The 19437-nt window shown below is 47.0% G+C and overlaps 5 protein-coding genes across 5 annotated transcripts; 1 reads left to right on the top strand and 4 right to left on the bottom strand.

Annotated features, from left to right (window-relative positions):
* Nucleotides 1–145: 145 nt before the first annotated feature.
* On the top strand, nucleotides 146–2102 carry N7473_013139 (Vacuolar calcium ion transporter; the record flags this gene model as incomplete). Its single annotated transcript, XM_057159078.1, has 4 exons — nucleotides 146–149; nucleotides 254–1264; nucleotides 1333–1871; nucleotides 1950–2102. 4 exons carry the CDS (start codon nucleotides 146–148, stop codon nucleotides 2100–2102), a joined length of 1707 nt encoding a protein of 568 aa, XP_057002266.1.
* A 329-nt stretch (nucleotides 2103–2431) lies between these two features.
* Nucleotides 2432–3233, bottom strand: N7473_013138 (uncharacterized protein; the record flags this gene model as incomplete). Its single annotated transcript, XM_057159077.1, has 3 exons — nucleotides 2432–2787; nucleotides 2844–2938; nucleotides 2998–3233. The coding sequence occupies 3 exons, from the start codon at nucleotides 3231–3233 to the stop codon at nucleotides 2432–2434; spliced, it is 687 nt and encodes a 228-aa protein (XP_057002265.1).
* A 595-nt stretch (nucleotides 3234–3828) lies between these two features.
* On the bottom strand, nucleotides 3829–5053 carry N7473_013137 (NAD(P)-dependent oxidoreductase; the record flags this gene model as incomplete). Its single annotated transcript, XM_057159076.1, has 2 exons — nucleotides 3829–3911; nucleotides 4240–5053. 2 exons carry the CDS (start codon nucleotides 5051–5053, stop codon nucleotides 3829–3831), a joined length of 897 nt encoding a protein of 298 aa, XP_057002264.1.
* Nucleotides 5054–7130: 2077 nt separating this feature from the next.
* N7473_013136 (uncharacterized protein) lies at nucleotides 7131–9085 on the bottom strand (the record flags this gene model as incomplete). Its single annotated transcript, XM_057159075.1, has 5 exons — nucleotides 7131–7149; nucleotides 7398–7814; nucleotides 7881–8259; nucleotides 8319–8861; nucleotides 8926–9085. 5 exons carry the CDS (start codon nucleotides 9083–9085, stop codon nucleotides 7131–7133), a joined length of 1518 nt encoding a protein of 505 aa, XP_057002263.1.
* Nucleotides 9086–18013: 8928 nt separating this feature from the next.
* N7473_013135 (uncharacterized protein) lies at nucleotides 18014–18280 on the bottom strand (the record flags this gene model as incomplete). The annotated part of the gene is made up of 1 exon (XM_057159074.1): nucleotides 18014–18280. The coding sequence occupies one exon, from the start codon at nucleotides 18278–18280 to the stop codon at nucleotides 18014–18016; it is 267 nt and encodes an 88-aa protein (XP_057002262.1).
* Between the last annotated feature and the right edge of the window lie 1157 nt (nucleotides 18281–19437).

Below are 19437 nucleotides of genomic sequence, written 5' to 3'. Positions count from 1 at the left end.
CTTCAAGGATGTTCTATAAATCTACCTACCTTCACTCTTTGATACTCAATTGTGATCACATTAGATTCCGATAGCCATCTCAGGTATCCGGAAGCTCATTTTCTTGTTCAATCTAGAAGATAACTCCTACCCTAAGTCTATCAAAATGCGTACGTCCCACGCTGTTTTGTTGTCTTTCCACTCGCTGGATGCTACCCTTATTTCGAATATTGGGCCCACATTGTTCGTCCTCCAAACTGACAAATATCCATAGACCGCTATCTTCGCCAGGCACACAAACTGGCATGGTACGACCAGGATGGCACACGTTCCACATATAATCCCTTCAAGAGATACGTACGAGGCCCCATCATCTCCGTCGAACTAGGAGAGCAATTCCCGCGCTCACGGAGCATGGGCGACCTCCGCCTCCCAGATGAGCCTACTCAGCAAGCCGGCTTGGATGGTGACTTTCCGAGACCCGCCCATGCATACACATTTCCAGCCGAGGGGACCGGCAGCTTGAAGGCAGGAAGAAATTCTCTCAAAAGATCCATCAACTGCGAGACGGACGTCTCCATAGCGCAGGCAGAGGGTGAGATAACTCAGGACGCTGAGACCCAATGCCGCCAACAAGGAGATTTCGATGGAATTTTGGGATCTGCCGGCGAAGTGTTTCAGTCATCGGGGGTTGGCGGTGGGAAGGACCTTGATGGCCCCAAATTCTCTTTTGGGAGTCAAATCCGCGCGACACTGTTCAATTCTTGGATTAATGTTCTCCTTGTCGCAGCACCTGTGGGTATCGCGCTACACGCGACAAAAGCGAATCCGATCGTGATCTTCGTGACTAACTTTATTGCAATCATCCCGCTTGCTGCAATGCTGAGTTATGCGACCGAGGAAATTGCTATGCGAACCGGTGAGACGATTGGTGGGTTGCTGAATGCATCGTTCGGTAATGCGGTCGAATTGATAGTCGCCATCCTTGCATTGGTCAAGCACGAAGTCGTCATCGTACAGACCTCGTTGATTGGGAGCATGCTGTCAAATTTGTTGCTGGTAATGGGCATGTGTTTCTTCTTTGGCGGTATGAATCGCGTTGAGCAGCATTTCAACCTCGTCGTTGCGCAGACAGCAATTTGTCTGTTGGCGTTGGCTATGGCCAGTGTAATGGTTCCTACCGCACTGTATTGGCGGTCGAATACCGACCACGCAAAGACGACATCTTCTGTGACGACATCTTCTGTGACGACATCTTCTGTGACGACATCTTCTGTGTCGCGAGGTATGTTCTCATGACTACATGACCAAGCCTCAGTTTTTGAAGCCGGAGTGCTGATGTTCACATTCCAGGAATATCTGTCCTCCTTCTCATCGTTTACCCCGTTTATCTTTTCTTTCAACTTAAATCCCATGCAGACCTGTTCAACGAGCCGTCGAAGAAGGTTGCGAAGCGCAGTAGAAAAGCCGGCGAGGCTGGGGTTGGCATCGCAGAGATTGGAGCTGCCATGGCCAGAGCCCTGGGCGGCTCACAGGCTCAACATATCAACGTGCAGTACACACAATATGAGCCGGAGCAGCCACAGTTGTTGGTTGAAGTCGCTATCGGGACGCTAGTTGCTTCGACGGTTCTGGTGGCCTTGTGTGCCGAATTCATGGTTGACTCGATTGACGCGCTCACCGCGACCGGGCACGTCAGTGAGACCTTTGTCGGTCTGATCTTGTTGCCAATTGTTGGTAATGCGGCGGAGCATGCTACGGCGGTCACGGTCGCATACAAAGACAAAATGGATTTGGCAGTAGGTGTGGCAGTTGGCTCGAGTATACAGATCGCATTACTGGTTCTCCCGCTGATTGTGATATTGGGATGGATCATTGGAGTTGATGATATGGTAGGTTGAGCTTGAACCGGTTCAGAAATCTTTTTGTGATATAATGTCTCGATCAGCGCTGACCTTGCTTCCTTGCAGACCCTTAACTTTGATGTGGTCCAAGTAACCGTGCTTTTTTTGGCTTTTCTGTTGGTCACCTTTGCAATTACGCACGGGAAATCTAATTGGTTTGCGGGTGTCCTGCTCATCGGGCTCTACGTGATACTGGCAATTGTAGCTTGGTTTGGTTAGACAAGCGGCAGAGCCTGTTGTTCACTCTTGCCCTAAGCTGCAGGATCATTCTTGGAATCTGAGTATCGCCCAGCCGTGATCTAACATGGAGACCCGGACTGTATATTCAGTGAGCACAATACGTCAAAAAGATCCGAATGCCCATGTCCCAAATTACCTACAACACCGTTCAACCGAAGTGGGAAAAAGAGGACACCTGACTTTATCTTAACATTTCTATATAAGAAGACCACTAGAAACAAAGTGTATTGAAATGCATTCCACAGAGGCGGCTACCTTCACCCTTGGATCAGTTATCATGAGTATTCTCACTCTTTCATAACAGCCTCTCAGCGGCCCATAATTCTCATCTGCTGTAGAGTACGCTTTTGTACTGACCCACAAGTATTTGTGGTATCAGCGGAAGCGGTCGCGCTAGGCTCTGTACTGATCGTTGTAGACTGAGAGGCCTGGCTGTCATCGATACTCGGGGATGAGATTGGAGTCTGCACCACGGAGGTTGTCTGATCATTCAGATTCACTGGAGAAGTGGATTTCGGCGCTGGACTTGTAGTAAAGGTGGATGCTGGTGTCGACTCAACTCCTGATGAAGCGGTGGGAGTAGCGAGAGATGAGGTCTCCGAGCCTTGACTATCTTGCTGTTCTCCACACATCAACTTACCGTTTGCGGTCCCGCACATCTCATCTAGAGTATAGTCAGCAACTTTACAGAGCTGGAAAAATGGTATCACGCGAACCCACCCAAGTTCACCATTGTTATTGTTGGTCCGCTGCAGTTTGCCGCGAGTATAGTGTCAAACAGACTCCAGCCGTGGCAGGAATGTTGTGCAGCGCCGCTTAACGCATGACTTGTTAGTGTTTCTTTCAAATTCCCAACATTCAAGATTGTACATACTTAGCTCCAAATTTCAACTGCCCCTGGTCATTGACAAGAAAGCTCCCAAATTTGGCATCGCAGTCCAAGTATTCGCCGGAGAAAAGGCACTGGCAATAAATACCGGGGTTAGACTTGTCATTACCAACATTCACGATTCCGCAGTACTTGGTCGACTGAGAATATCCCCCGTAGAATGAGTCGGCAGTTACTCTCTGGACAAGCCAGAGAGAGACAAAAAGTGAAAAGATGTACATCTATGCTAAAGTCTGTTGTGTGAACTGACTGAATGTGCAGTCGACATGTTTACATTGACGGGTTTTATTGCTGTTCAATGAAGAGATCCAGCTTCAAAACCTGGCATGGTCTAGAATTGGAATCGCTCTCTTCTGCCATTTTTGTGCGTACTGAAGTTTTCTTACTTCCCAAAATTGAGTTTCAGGTGGAAATAAAAGAATTGATGTGAAGGATTATCTCAGTCGTAATCAAGTCCATGCACGTGCTCTTTACATCGCCTATTCCAGACTTACCAATGTAGCATGGAATCCTTGCGCTGTGTAGCTCAAAAATGATAGTCAACCTTATTTCTGTACCTCACGTATACGATACCTGTGAAGTGAATCTGGCTCTTCGCCTGCAGGGGAGGAAACTTAGTACATAGTTGAAGCCACTCAAAAAATCTATACCCAAAGCCTAGTTGCCACCCATTCAGAGATTGGCCAAATATGGCACGCAAAAATTGGGGACCCCCCCCCCCCATGGCTGAAAGCTTCTAAAAATGGACCACTCTACATATCGATACAAACCCATGTACGATTTAAAACCGGGTTAACTAGGCTAGCAAAACTAAGACTAATCCCATTCAATCCAGATATGATTACTCCCGTACTTTGGATCATGTTTCGGTTTTGATGGTAAATATAAACGCACGAGACCTGTAATGTTGTGTATTAATGCCGATCCAAAACTATGTATGCTCAAACATCCTCACTCGGCAAATAATCAACCCTTAAAGCGTTGCAAAATGGCGCGAAACCTGAATTCATGGAGGAGTAACATTATTGCACACATGATAAGCAGCAAGAAAAGCCTGAATACATTACAATTGACCAAACTGGCAAAGTGTAGAGAGCGTTCTATTAACATACGCAAGAACATGCGGTTGTTCGGCAGTCCCAATTTTCCAGCAAGGGCAAGAAGTAGTACATACAAAATCAAGTCATGATGCCTTCGCAAAATCAATCAAAGCAGAAATATCATCACCGCTATGACCAGCCGTCACTGCCTTCTCCATCAGTTGCTTCATCGGACGAATGAAATCAGCGGAGACTTGCTGGGCCGCACTGGCATCAATAATATTCTGGATAGCAACTAATTGCATAGCGATATTCGATCCCTCACTGGCATACTTTCCCTCGTCAATCTGCTTTGCCATCGCTTTGGTGTACTCGGTCATTGCTCCCAGCCAGGGAACCAAGAGGTCCGTGAACTTAACGGCGGAGGTGCTCGACCTCACGAGCGCAGTTGCATGCAGGAAGCCAGAGAAGAGACCATACATACCGCTAAGTAGAGCCAGGTCATGCAGGGATGCAGCGCCCGCATCCTCACTAAGGAAGATACACTTAGCTAGCACCAACAAATCGGGTTCGTCGGCCTTATATGCTTGTTGTGACCCGCTGTACAGAATCAGAGCACAAGGTGAACCAATCATAGAAGGAGTAGCCATAATTCCGCCGTGGACGTATCGAGCACCGTGGCCAACGACCAGGTCTGACAGCTTGCGGGCTTGGTCAGGTGTTCCATTTGTTAGATTGACAAATGTCTTGCCTTGGAGTTGGTCAAGGGCGCCGGCGAGGGTTGTTTGGACAGCAGCGTTGTCGAGGAGGCAGATAATGATCAGATCGCTTGTTTTGATTCCATCCACCACTGTCTGGGCAAGATTTGCGCCCTTGTCGAGCAAAGGGCCTGCTTTTTCTGGAGATCGATTCCATACAGCGACTTCGTATTCCTCTTCGAGAAATCGAGCGGCCAGGGCTGTTCCCGTAGCCCCGAGACCAAGAACGCTAACGGATGACATTGTAATGAGACTTTGAGAGGGAAGGCCGACCAAGCTGCTGATTGATACATGCACTCTGGGAATCCAGATTTGATTTATGTATGAGGGTCCGTTCTATATCGATCTGTATGCTTGGCAGCCAAGACTCGCTTGGAAATCGGGGTGGATATATCCCGCACCCCACAAACCAACAGGAGAATGCCAAGTGCATTGACTCATGTCGTCGTATTCCCAATACAAGGCATTTTAGCGACAGAAGCTAGAAGTACAGGTAACGCAATCCACGGCCGAGCCGGTCAACCCAGCTTTGAATTATAGACTATTATCTCTTTCTTAACAGTATCATGAACAGGAGTGGTATTATTACAGTCTGGTACACAATGTGTTATTTTACTGTATCATGTGACTAGGGTTTGAAAGAGCATTTCCATGTTTTCGACATGAAAGCAAAGTCGGGCATTTCTGTCAGCTTTTTTCTCTCGGACTCGGGACGACATGAATGATATCCTTTCCTGGCCACCTGAAATGTCTTCTCCAACCTCTTCCACTAGCTATTCAGATCCCCATTCCCCAAATGAGGAAGCGGCTGGAAATTCTTCTCAAACCAAGTCAGATCCCACTCGCTCCTTCCAGTGGCGTTAGATCTGTCTGCGAATAAGATATTCCGATCAGAGGAGTTCGCACAGGCAAAATTGCTCGAGTATCTGTGACTAGGCCTCGACATAAGTTAGGACCTGGAGTCGGACCATTCAGATTTCAGGTTCTAATCTGTAGAACTACGTTAGTACCGGACCTATGATATTACAAGTTTTCTCACTTCGTCCTTGCGGGGATGATGTGCATAGTTCTGCCAAGTAACCCCCTCTTTTAGATGATTGCTGATTCTTTCATGTTTAATTTACGTCTGTTCTTGTTTGGACATCAATTAGGCCTCGAATATACCTTTATAGTGTATGAAACTATAGCAATGTTGACCAGGAGCGGGTGACCATTCTTCGATAAATGTAGGACAATTTCCAACAACTCCATTCCTTACTGCGGAGTGAGGTATTGCTGGTCTACAGCTTGCTCCTTTTAAGAAATCCTACCATGGCCACGATCTCTTAACCTAGAGACTGAGATACCGTTAGGCTTCGATGGGGCGGAGTAATTTTCAGGCTGCGGAGACCTTTCGTTAAGGGCGAGTACAGTTGTTACTGGATCTTTATACTCGGTTATGAATAGAACTCAGAGCGCTTGGTGTGAGGCAAAAGTAAAACTGGCTCTGGAGGTGGGCAACACGATTGACCTGAGAAGCACGGGGCCAAGAATCTCTAAAATTAGAATTCCTTACATTGCATGTTCATTACGCTTTGTATGTAATAGACTGTACAGGCAGTGAGTTGCCCTAAGAAGTTCATGTGCGAACAAACTATGAATTATTTCGGGCGTGAACAGTGTATAGTGTATTTCTGTTATATTTTGATCGGCAGTAATTTTTTTAAGAACGCCAACCTTAAGAAATGGTTGGCTGAGTACCATTGAAGCTTAGCATAATTTGCCACAGAAACCTTGATAGGGAAGGGAAGGCAACTTGCGACGAAAAATGCCAACAGATCAACATTGTTGTGAGTAAAATCGGAACAGTGTACAATAAAGATATAATAATCTTATTTCGAATTGAGAGCAGTTGGTTGATTATTCCGGCGTTGTTCTCCAAAGTACCTCAATCTTGGGCGGGTGCGAGGGGACACGGTTGCCAGAAACGGTTGCGGTGGGACGCATATCAATCTCTCACTGGAACTAAAATGGCATGGGGCATCTAAGGTAAATCACAGGAGAGAAGGTGAACGTCAATACTGGAGGTAGGATATGGGATGCCGCCTAAGTTACCCAAGCAGACTTCCCTGGCTCACCTAACACTGGCCACTCCAGGCACCGACGCTTCAAACGACCGCTAACTAAGCAAGGCCCACCACGTTTAGGGGATGTAGCTGGCATTGTACTCAAAGGGAGCTGCAAGTACATCATTTGTTTTAGTGTCAACGGGAAACCGCTAATGGGATGCGATTCTTTCCCATCAAGAGTAAGCGTGATATGAAGAGATACGTCTAGACTATCAACGTAGTTTAGGCAAGCTAAAGGGGATTTGTAAGGATATGCAATTCCACCGACGACAAAAGACGCTGTCTCCAATGTACTGTGGAGCGACTGAGAAATCGTATCATCTTCGGGCCACCGTGACTGGATCGCGAGGCGGACGCGGTATTGACCTAAAACCGGGTCGTACCGGGGTAGAGAGAGTAGAGTGCAAAAGAAGCAAGATGCCAGCATCGCGAGTCTTAGGCGTCGCGTCTTTGCTTTAGTATCTGGAAGCCCCATATACCGCATTGTTTCTGTCTCGAGCTCTGAGAGCGCGGTAGGGTCGTCCGGTGCAAGTGACTGCGTGGCGATTTCAGGATCTATTCGATAATGCTTACCATCTTGTTCGGCCTTGTCGAGGGTGTTCCAGAATTTTTCATACATAGCGTCTGCGTCCACAGCGGCGCGGACACAAGACTTCACTCGCCGGATCCATTCTGGGAAAAGATACTTCGTCCAGTTGTGAGAACCACCCTGATCTGCGGCCAACAATCGGCCCGTTCCGAAACTCACATGGAAGTCTAACATTCGCGTGACTAGAAGGGAAAGGTCATTAATTTCCATCATCGCAATCCAGGCCGGATTGTTGGCGACAAAAAGACCGTCGAGCTTTTCGTTTAGGGGTTCGAACATCAGCGGAGCAGCGCAGCTGGTTGCAATTCTAAATCATGAAAGGCAAAGTTAGTCACACGGGAAACACGTAATAGGAGATCAAGTAATGGCGTACGCTTGCCAACAAAGGGGATCTTCCCGGTCCCGTGCAATATGCTCGCTACACTTCCCCTCGCAGAGACAATCCCCGTAAGAACGGTACAGGCAAAGTTTTGAATCAAATGTTGTGGTCGGAATCGCTACACGTACGGAACACTCTTGAGTGTCGAGAGGCATCCCTCGCAACGTAACGTCCCCAAATTGGTCTCTTAAGACTTGACAGAGTTGGTCAATATCGTACTGAGCTCCAACTCGATAGAGACGCCACCATCTCTTCACTCGAGCTCTGATACCCCTCTTTTTGGCGAATACGTGCTCAGCAGTTGAAAGAAACATGTCGATACAATACGATAAAGACCATTGCTTGATGCCCCACGCAGTGCCTGTGATAGACCCTGTATCAGTATCTGGGTTAGCTACTAGTATACTCGGAAGTTATCGTGGGCCTGCTCACCACTACTCGTGCACGCGATTAAATCGTAATAATGGTGCGGCAATAGTGCCTTGGGAAGGCCTTCAATTTCAATTTCGCGGAAGGCAACGAGTGGCACGAACCCATATGTTCCGCCGCCGTCGATTGTTGCCACCCGAAATCCAGCCTGTAACGCACGTAGACGCTTCTTGAGATTAGCTGGAGCTCCACAAACAGGGCAGACCCGGAAGTGAGCCAAAGTTGAGCAGTACGAGTGATTAATGGCAGCTCCCGAGAAGCGCCATGCATCCCGCTCACAAATCCCATGGCCACACGGAAAGTAGATAAAAGGCGCCATATCCCAGGGACACAAGGGACACAAGGCTCTCACCCCAGCTTCACGGAGGCCGTTTTGGGCGTCACCTTCTAACGTTGAATTATAGCTGGTCATCCTCAGCGCCACCGCATCGAGAAAACGTTGCAGGGACCGGCGAGGGGCCCAGTCCTCACGCTGGGCAGCGAGACGCCATGCGTCTCTACATAGTGGCCCATAGATAGCTGCAAAGAGCTCGGCGTTCGAAAATCCTACGACTCACTCATGTTTTAGTAGCTGTATGCGGCGGCTTTATTCACGCATCACATTACGTACCTTGTGGTAAAATGGTTCTGTCTTCGAGGAACATTCTTGCAAAGATCGGCGCCACAAACTTTTCAAGGTCGATATTGCCTGGAATAGCCTTGAGCCACTTTGTTAGACCGTTGCGCTTCAAAAGCTCTTGACCGGGCCAGAACTGCCTTCTAAATGCCATCGGAAACCACGTGCCGCGCGCTCTGAACGTCTGGATTGGGGGTATCTGATCTTCTCGCGCGGATGAGGTTTTCAGGGTCAGGTATTCCCCAAGTAGAAACATGATCTCTTCATAAGTCCAAAGATGACCTCTGTCTTTTCGTCTCTTTCTCATAGTAACGATTGAACTCCTGAGGGTTATCAAAATCTCTGCTACAGATCTAATAAGGGGGTGATAAGAATGCACAATCATGCGCTGGACCACGCTCAACATCCACCGTGACCCGGGGTCTTCTTCCACAATAAGACTCCGAAATTGTTCCCGGATGTGTTCCTCTCCTATCTCTAATACGGGGGAGAGATCTTCGATCAGCATGATGAATTGAGGCCCTGCCTGTATGCTGTCCAGCCGGGCGCAGTTCCGAAAGCCGAGCATAGTACGGACAGCATCAGCGATGGTCTGCGCCCTAATGCAAATAACATCGCTGAACTCGAGAGATAGAGTGTGTAACAGTTTAGTAGCCCGGTCTGGGTCCACGGGGAAGGTCTGTTTAGCATAAAACGGTGCAGGTTGAGTCGGACTATTTTGAGATAGCTTCAAGAAGTTACAAATAATCGATTTTCCGAAAGCATGATTGCTTTCTGTATAGATGCCAGGGCCACTGATTTGGATGTCTTCCCAGCCAGCAAATGTTACTACAGCCGGCCGTGATTTCAATCCGACATAGTCGCTAAAAGGTTCAAATAGCTGCAGCAAACCGCTCACGTACCCCGTATCACGCGGTGGAAGAATCACCCACGGCAACATAGCCGATTTGGGGCTTGCTTGTGCGTCGTTAGTAAGGAGAGCAGGTAGTCTATCAGCGACCCAGTCGGGTTTTATCAGAATAGCAACTATACTGCCGATATATTTTTGACCCAAAATGCACGGCTCATCTGTCAGGGAAAATGGACACGCCGGCTGAGGTACACATACCAAATTTGGTTTTAGCTAGGTAAATATGGAATGGGCTTGAAATATGATGCGCATTGGCCTTATTCATATCTTCGAACCTATTTTAGTCTGTGTGCCACTTCGACCTCGAAATCACTTGAGAATCACACTAAGATTTATCTGCATTTCTTCTCCTAGCCTTGAACATTTTGGCTCGCATCTTCAGATATGCCATACGACACGACACCCACACTTCATTTCCGCGTCTACGAACTTCGCTCAGAAGGGGTGAATCTGGGAGTCTCTCGAACTAAGCCTTATTTGTTACAGTCCTCACATATAAGCAAGAGGAAGCTTAGCTCTGCTTACTCCAACTCCGCCAATCATGTCGGTGGCAGAACAAGAAGCCCTGATGGCACTACTTAGTAGGCCAAGATTCTAGGATGCCTTGCAAGGATGCGTTGACGTGTAATACTGTGACCAAGTCACAGGGCTGGACGATATTCAAAAATCTCCAACGATACGTCTCTTCCAGGAGAATAACTCCATTGACAATGTCGAAAAAATACAAAATCAAAACCAATCTCTTCGAGGAGAAATTGACTCACTTTACCGTCACCATAACCTCTGCTTTCAACGACGGCCCCTTGACCAACTCTTAGCCTCGGATTAATATCACCACATTCGTATCAGTTTGCCGTCAGGATCCTCGCCGCTTTTTCACCGCGTATTATATTTACTAAGCCCAACCACACTAGGATGCTAGTAAATAGGATAGCTTTGTAAGCTCTATTAACACGAGGTTCGAATGCCTATTGATAAATTCAACGCCTCCAAAACTTGTGTCACAACTTTGATCACCCACACTGTTTCAGGTCTATGCTTCACGTCACTTGTGTAATGTGTAGAGAGAGGTATGCGGGTTGGTGCTTTCTCACACTACTCGCACAGCACGGCATGGATAGAATTTACGCTATAGAAATTTCTGCCAACCGAGTAGCTATTGTACGTTAATCCAAATAGACAGAACTTAGTTGACTTCCTCCTTGGCTTTCTCGGACATGGGAACGTTTCCGGTACAACGGGCAACTAGAACCGGTACCGTGGTTATTTCTATGGACGCTATGTCCGGAATGTATCTGGGATATTGCCCTCGCATGGGGACTGCGCGGTCGGCCGCGAATGTAACTTACTTTCGCCAATCTCGCCCATTAGTGGCTTGGCTCTTACAGTATCCTGGGCTCTGTCATCTCAGATAGCTTTCTCCGGGTATGGAATAAGGAACCCCGTCTAGAGACCACCTCAAGGATCGTTTTTGGAGCAATGAAGATGACAATGACTCTCTATACAGCCTTCAAATACAGTAATAGCCTAACGGCTTCGTTCTGCTACCCAGACACAATTTGAGGCTCAAATGCAAAGAACGACATGAGCCCGTCAGAATCAAGCGCGATAGTCACAGCACTACAGCAATTCTAAGAAAGACCCTTTAGAATGCAGTGATCACCGAGCCTTCTAGTCAGAAATGCCTGTCCCTAGATAGACATGCTTTGTAAGTCGCCTTACGATATGTCATTCCAAGAAAAAGAAATCCTAATTAAAGCGGTCCAAGTTATGTATGATACAGAAGAGCAATCAGCAGGGGGCTGATAGATGGGCTTGACTAGGCCTCAATGAAATATAACTGGGTTCACTTCGGAAGGCCCTCGTGTAGACCCACTTTCACGCGTTAGACCGAGCGCTTTTTCTCGCAGCAGTTGTAGGCAAATAGACGAAAAGCCAGGTATTGTAAAATGCGGTGTCTAGAGAGTCCTGTTTCCCACTCTGTATTCATATTTACGATGGTCAAGCCAGAGTGGCCACCATAGATGGAGCCAGCTAAGTGAATCTCAACGAAGGATATTGGTATGAGTTTGAAAATGTGAGGAGTCACTGATTGCATTAGTGGTATTATATAAAGGGAAGCGGGACTGGCTAGTTGATCAGTGGTGACTCCGCGAGCAGCCGTCAAGCAGAACATCCTCTACGGGGTAGCCGGCAATGGAGCCAAGAAGGCCCAGATTTTGCCTTGAATATACGGGACGCGCGCCTTAGACAATGAGTAGCACGTGGCCACATCAACATGGCCATCTCTTGCCGCGAGATAGAAGGACGTTTCGTGCAAAGGCTTTATTCGAACACCGCTACATAGACAGTTCTACGGTTATTTTTCGATGCCAAAAGCCCGTAACGTAATCCACGGCCGAGCTGGCCACACGGTCGAGCCGGCCACCCTAAGACACCACACTTAATTCGATTTCCCACGTCCTTAAGTATTAGCAACGAGAGGATGATTTTACTCGGTTTTCGATAGGATAATATTTTCAGCGTCAGAAATAGCATAGTTCAAGTCATACATGCATTAAATGAATATTTACCGGCGTTACCAAAAATACGCTCCGACCGAGCAATGCAGATATCTTTCCATCTCGTCACATGTTTATATACTTACCGACCTTATAAAGATAATCAATATGATATATTTATCCCGAGGATGCTATATCCTTAGATGATACACTAAGCGCTCAGTGTTGGAATATGGAGTTGTAAGAATTCACATTTAGTATGGTGTTTTGGGGTGGCCAGTTTGGCCGTGGATTACGTTTGTAGAAGCCCGACTTCTTCCACTTGGAAATGTCGCGGGCCGTCCCCATATGAGCTGTTTCCGTAAATAGCGATCTCAACATGCATAGAAGGATTCTGTGTCACTATTTTAACCCCAAGACTACTTTACAAACACGGGAAATAGGTGCCATATATGAATCTAGTGATTGACTTTTGGAACAAAACGGTGTTGTCCATTTTCGACCGGATCATGATTGATGACTATTTAATACACGGCCGTAGCGTAACCTCCGCTCTTGTTCTTCAGTGCCTCAGACACGAATCTGAATATTTTTGATCAACCATGGTCTCCCATCTATCGTCATCGGCTCAGGAAGAGGTGCGAGTATTCAGCTCTAACTTGATTCAAGCCATGAAAGACAACAAGGAATCGGAATTTCAGGGTTTACTCTTCAACGCGTGTGGCGTATCTAGAGACGACCATCACGGCCGCCTTCCTCTCACATGGGCCGTACAGCACAATCGCAGCGATTATGTCAAGATCTTGCTCAATCACAATGCCAGCGTCAATCTCCCATCACTAGAAGCATCATGTAAGGGCTACACTCCTCTTTTTTTGGCAGTAGCCAACAAGAACGAAGAGGTTGCGACACTCCTTCTCGATGCGGGAGCATCAGTAGATTTGCTCAGTGACAACCGCACACCACTCTTCTTGGCTGTCCAAGATGAAAACTTGAAGATGATCGAACTTTTACTACGTTATCACGCTAATCCTCATGCTGTATGCGCCTTGAGGCGCGGGTATTTCGAATCGCCTTTCTCTTTCGCTCTAAGGGTAGGCTCCGCTGAGGCAAGTAGTCTCTTACTCGAGGCACAATTCCACCATCTAGTATCGTTATTGAGCCGAGCTTCGACAAAGAAAATAAGTATCCACAAAAACTCAGTACAGGTGATGCAAGAGACGCTTGAGACTTTTGCTGACCAGGCCTCCGAAGAGAGTCCTCTAGAGGTGAAAAGAACGAAAATTGAACAGTCGGATCCAATCATCAATAAAAGTATTCCGACGTTTGATTGGATAGGAGACATCAAGGCTGCCGCCGTTAGGAACTGGGTCTTATTAGTTTAGATTATAATTTGATTTGGATTTAGTAGTTGGAGAAGTACGATTTTTGGTTATGCTTTTATTCAACGTACGTATGAGGTGCCGAAACAAGGCGGAGTGCCGAAACTTCAGATAGATACCTTTATCACAGCTGGAGATAAATTCACCAAGTGATACTAATTTCGTATACTAATGGATCACGGATAATGAATCTTCGTCTTCAATTGAATAATGTATAGCTGACGGTCAATAATACAGCAATTTGATCAGTGGTGACCGCACGAAGAAACGTTAACCAGAGTCGAAGATAATATTACGGAGCTAGAATACTTTCTCGCTCGAGCGCCACAGAGGCCCAGAATGTCTGATCTTGAGGTTACACGTAATTTCAGTTTCATGTTATTCAATCAACACTATTACATGAAGCCAAACAGTTCAAGCTCAGAGGTTACTCCCACATGGCTGATGACGAGATATCGAGGACTATAACGAAGCGGCAGTACGTTGTGGGGGCAGCCAGGACAACCCGCAGAATGACCCACGGGTCGATTATTGTTTAACTGATTGCGGCTGACGCTGAACCGCACCCGTGGGGACTCACGTCGTATTCGAACATGGCAAGGAAGTTATTTCTTGCTATTTCCGTTAAGCAGCACAACCCGCGTCAAGCAATCACAAATGGATCTTTCAAGAAGAATTCCAAAGAAGCGGCGGAATAGGTCAGCGCACAGCGCAAAGCTCGAAGCTTCCAGGGCAATTGGATTCTGGAGATGTCCTTGCCATTCATAGGTCAAGCATCAAATTTTGGCCAGGACATGCGAGTCTGATCTTTTGTTACAGCGCAGACCGTTATTGCCTTCCATACCCGGAAAACTAGAGATACTTTCCGTAACACCATATTGCAATACAGTACTGACCATGACAACTCCCGACAACCAGCCGTAACACAGGTCGTAACAGATGCACTAACATAATCCATGGCCGAAACGTACACATGGTCGCGTCGTAGACGCTAAACGCCATAGTAAATGCGATTTTTTAGGTCGCTATATCTCAACAACGAGAACATAGTATTGCTTGATTTTCGGTAGAGTAGTCTTCCATAGTACCAGTGGTAGTGTAGCATAACTAATATTGTGAGTAAGCCATTATTTACATATATTATCAAAAAATACCCGCAGACAGCGAGGTAGATGTTTATCTGTGTACATTCTGGAAAAATACTACTTGGCCTAATAGACCTGCTTATTGTGACGTTTCTAACACGAATATTCTATAACCTTTTGTCAAACCCTCTGGGATTGACATATCATGTTAGGAAATATCGCATTAACTCTGGTGTCTGGGATGAATTATTGTGATAAACGATAGATATAGCAGAATTGACGCGTTTTGATTGATCTATCATGTTCTAAAATTTTATCATGGGGGTGGGTGTTCCGACCAGCTGTGAATTACGTTGGTTATGTTGCAGTTACCAACGTAATCCGCAATCAAGCTGGCCACACGGTCGAGCTGTGCACCCACATAGGAAAGGCGATGAATTAGTTATACATTTCTCAACAACTATATCTATTTGTGATAAGACCTGAGAATTATATGATATAGATAGTATCTGTACTTATGTTCGGAAGGTATTGCATATTTTGTTGAAGTATTAATAGATATATATATTATACATTTACGGTCTGTTAGTAAAATCACGTCGTAATTTATGATAAAGCAACGAATGAATCATCCAAACTTTTTAAGCTTAAGATGTTGCATTTCATATGCTAAGAGAAGCCTGCGTGATAATACTCAAGTAAAATATTAGATGGTTGTTCAGGTAATGCATGTGTAATTTATCCCCTTTACTTTTGCGTTTTAGGGTACGCAACTCGACCGTGGATTACGTTGCATGTAGTTTGACGTAACTTGAATAGTTTGACCTAATTCGACGTAATTCGACGTAGCTCGACGTAGCCGACGTAGTTTGACGGCGATCTCATCTCTTCGGGTGATTCGTAGGCACTGTCCTTGTCGATTTTTGCCCCTCCGTGCATAGGATCAAATCATCCCCCGTTTTGTAATATAATAATAGGTACTATCAATAGGCCGGGTATTGGAAATTGCAGCTGGAGAATTTCAGAGAAATAGTAGAGGATGCTCGCTCTGCTATCGCCGTCCATCACGTTTTCTGCATAAAACGGGCGTTTCAATGCCAGGCTTGCCAGCTTCCATGTAAACAGCTGGCTCCAGAGGATATCTGCTTGCATGAAAGTGCTGTACATAGGCCTGATAATAGTCTTCCTCAAGGTCTGATACTGTGAGGTCGGACTCCTGCGACGCTGAATAAAATCGAAATCCTGATCTAACAGGTTCTGCATGTTCTGCATGTTCTGGATAGAGTAGAACGTGCTGAATGGCCGCCCGGTGTCTATGGGCCAGTCACGGTGGACTCCGGGGATATGGTGGTGGAGTTGGTTGTTGCCGGTGTGACCCATGAGAATACATTCTACCTCATCAGCATTCTCGCAACGAGCCTGCCTGCCTGCCGTGTTTCGAGCATTATGAGGTATTAAAGAAAAACAAGGATAGTGCAAAAGAACAAAGAAATACAGAATCCTTACTGTATACTCTTTATAATGACAACTCAAAGCCTAATTTCCGTTCCGAAAAAAAGGAAATTTTCCCTAAATTGTACGGTCGGCTCATTCAATAGGTGCTCAAGCGTGCCCTCGTGCATTAGCTTCAAGACAGGGGTCGGATTCACGGAGTTACTCCACGCTAACGACGCTTCCTTGGGTACCCTTCACTATCGTCGGCAGGACTGCTGGAGTTCCATTGAAGTGTCAACAGATGCAATAAAGCTGGTGAACAAATTCACACTGTGGGATGAAATCACCCCTCGTGATACCTTTAGGTATCGTTAGAGGACCGAGGCAGCTTGAACGCCGTTACCTTTCACAACCACAATGCACACTAATGGCTGGAAGCGGGCCACGCTTTGATCCAATAAGCACACGGATCATTATCCACCTCCAGAGTGCATGCTGGGACTTTTTAAACAGAAGTACGACACGTTAGGGTCCGCGACTGCATACACTGCGCGTCATGTTCTTCGACCGCCACACCTAAAATAGACTGCACTGGATAAAGGATAGTGAAGCAGATATCAGTACGGAGTACGTAGAGGCGGATAGGTGGGAAGCTGCACTAGAAAATGTGGATGTGAAGGTGCACACTCAAATGTGTGAAGCGCGACCGGTTCTGCGTTAGCGGACCTCCAACGTTCGGATGATCGCAGATACCCACAGCATGTTCTCCAGCTTAACCTCGGATTTTACGCAATACAGTCACTTACGTGAGCAGACAAGCCCGCTTAGAGGTAGAGGAAATGAAACTGAGAGCACCCGAGACACCGTTTGGTAACCGCCCCTCCGCTTCCCCGAGGCGATGATGCCTTCCCGTCGCCAAACCGACCACGACAACTGAACAGTTGCCCGTTTTGCGCGCGTTTGGCATTGTATTATGCAACGCCCTCTTGCCGCCGTCGGGAGTGGTCTGGGTTTTGGTTGTCTCGTGACTCACACGAAAGCGGTGTGCTGGCTGTATGGGCTCTTCTTCCCATGGGATATGTACCGCCCATCCCTTTCGGTTTCCGTCGTGGCTAGATCAATCCATTTTCAATCCCTTAATTCGGATGGTTTCCTCTCTTCTTCTAATTTTCCTGATCAGCTTGCTTAACAAATGGTTTTATGGTTCCGACCCGCTCAATTTTTTTTGAGAAGAGTACGACAAGAGTCTTGAGTGGGTCGAGCTGAGGTTTAGCGTAAAACGGGGCCTCGATCCAATCGCGCGTGTCTGAGGAGGGTACAGCTGCGAGGAAGTAGGTGCATCGTGGAGCGGAGGAAGCAACAAACGTTAGGATGGAACATATCCAGCCACCCTGGCTTCACGCAGTTATAAGCCGACAGTTGCCTGTAAAGATCCCGGTTGTCAGTGAGCAAACATCGGCTATGCATTCAAGGGACTGCCCAGCCTTTGAGGGACCAAGCATGGCGATCACTGATGGGGCAAGTTTTCTTGTGCCAACGGCCCGAGCGCTTTCGTACGCGCGTGGTCGCCAAGGCCCCGCTAGTTTTAATGGAGGCATTCCGGCCAAATTCAACATGGCAGAATTTGCCGAGTTGTCTTGCAACCCTATGGAACACCGACTTTCCAAGAAGTTCGCTAGATAAATGTCCTGCTGATAGTTGTCCAATTTCCCCAATCTCCCGCTTGTACATAGAGCGCAAGCAGAATTCACAGAACCGTATCCGATCGGATCAGAGGACGGCACTCCAGGTGGGGAAAGGGGAGGGCAGCTTCTGTTCTCCGGGGCCGCCCGTGGTCCAGAGCTCAAACGGAATCAGAGATGTAACAGCGAATGAGAGCAGAGCGGGGACGAGCGACCTTAGAGGGCGCCTGCTCAGTAGGCCCTCCCGACCAATGTTTATGCCTTCCTCCTCATACAGTCGATCGGCGACAGCAGGCGAAGATTCCAGCGAGAGCGTCCCCTGCGCCTCGCCGCCACCCTTGCCTTGAAGGAGCATACCGTATGGCAGAGTCGAAAAATGATACTGACGACGCGTGATCTTTCACTATCCTCTCTACCGTTAGTTTGTACTTCTTCAAATGGAATGTCCCACATCGAAGCCAGGTTGTATTTTATACGGTTCAAAACGCTTGAAGTTTTTTGTGTCACTTGGAACCAATTCATCCAAAACTGGTATGTTACCAACAATCAAGGTCCCGAAACTTCCAGCCCGAGCTATCTGCTTGAATAATTATATTACTAAGGGAGAGATGCTCCACAATCAGTTAGTTACGTTAACTACGCCCTCAAGCAAGATTGTCATAAACAGCACGTTGGCCTAGTACAACTAAATTTATCCAGGTACAGCCCCTTAAAGTATTACGTAGTGCACATTGGGCAGGGCACAATGTGTGTGTATTACATGAGGATACGAATCTTGCCACATTTCAATATGTCACCTAGTAAACGTGTGTAGACTGCTATAATTGCATTCGAGTGTAGAACGCGTGATGCGGGGCCTATTACCAGCCCACGGTGGTAGTCATTTCATGGGGAGTCGGGCTGAATAGCGAATGGTGTTATTGAGGAGGTGCATGATGACGAGATCAGTCTGGTCACAGGACGGAGTACAGACACGGCAAATGGCTTACAATTACAGATGCTGAATCGAGTTCCTGCCGAGACAACCCGATAGAGGAATGCAATTACACAGAAACGATAATGTAGTGAGAAACGGATTTCAATTCTTCCACGATCGCGGGCAGATAATAGGGCGGATGGGTTTTTTGCATGTCTACCGCCTCTAGGAACAGTATTGACCGCCCCACGACTCCATTCAGCGAGATGAAGCGTCTATTAAAGTCTGTCTCTGGGTCCTCGTACTTTCTCACCACATATGCACCTTGCTGACTAGGTGTGAACCCTAAATTAAAATACTACTGCTCTTAGTGGTAGAACTGCTGGCAGAATGCCTAGCAGGATACTTTACAGAATGCAGGCGGTGAACCTCTCCAACGCCTTCTCATAATTACCTGCCATACATGCCCACAAGATCAAGAGCTTAACAATGATGGACCGGGAAGCATGGCGGGAGATGATTGAGGTTTTAGATGTCAACAAGAAGGAATGTGACATGTTAGGGTCAGGGTCTTTAGGTTAAAATGAGCTCTACCG

Source organism: Penicillium subrubescens (genome assembly GCF_028828155.1).
Source record: "Penicillium subrubescens strain IBT 31985 chromosome Unknown utg000012l_segment0_segment0, whole genome shotgun sequence".
Taxonomy (NCBI): Eukaryota; Fungi; Ascomycota; class Eurotiomycetes; order Eurotiales; family Aspergillaceae; genus Penicillium; species Penicillium subrubescens.
This window is presented reverse-complemented; position numbering and strand designations above follow the sequence as displayed.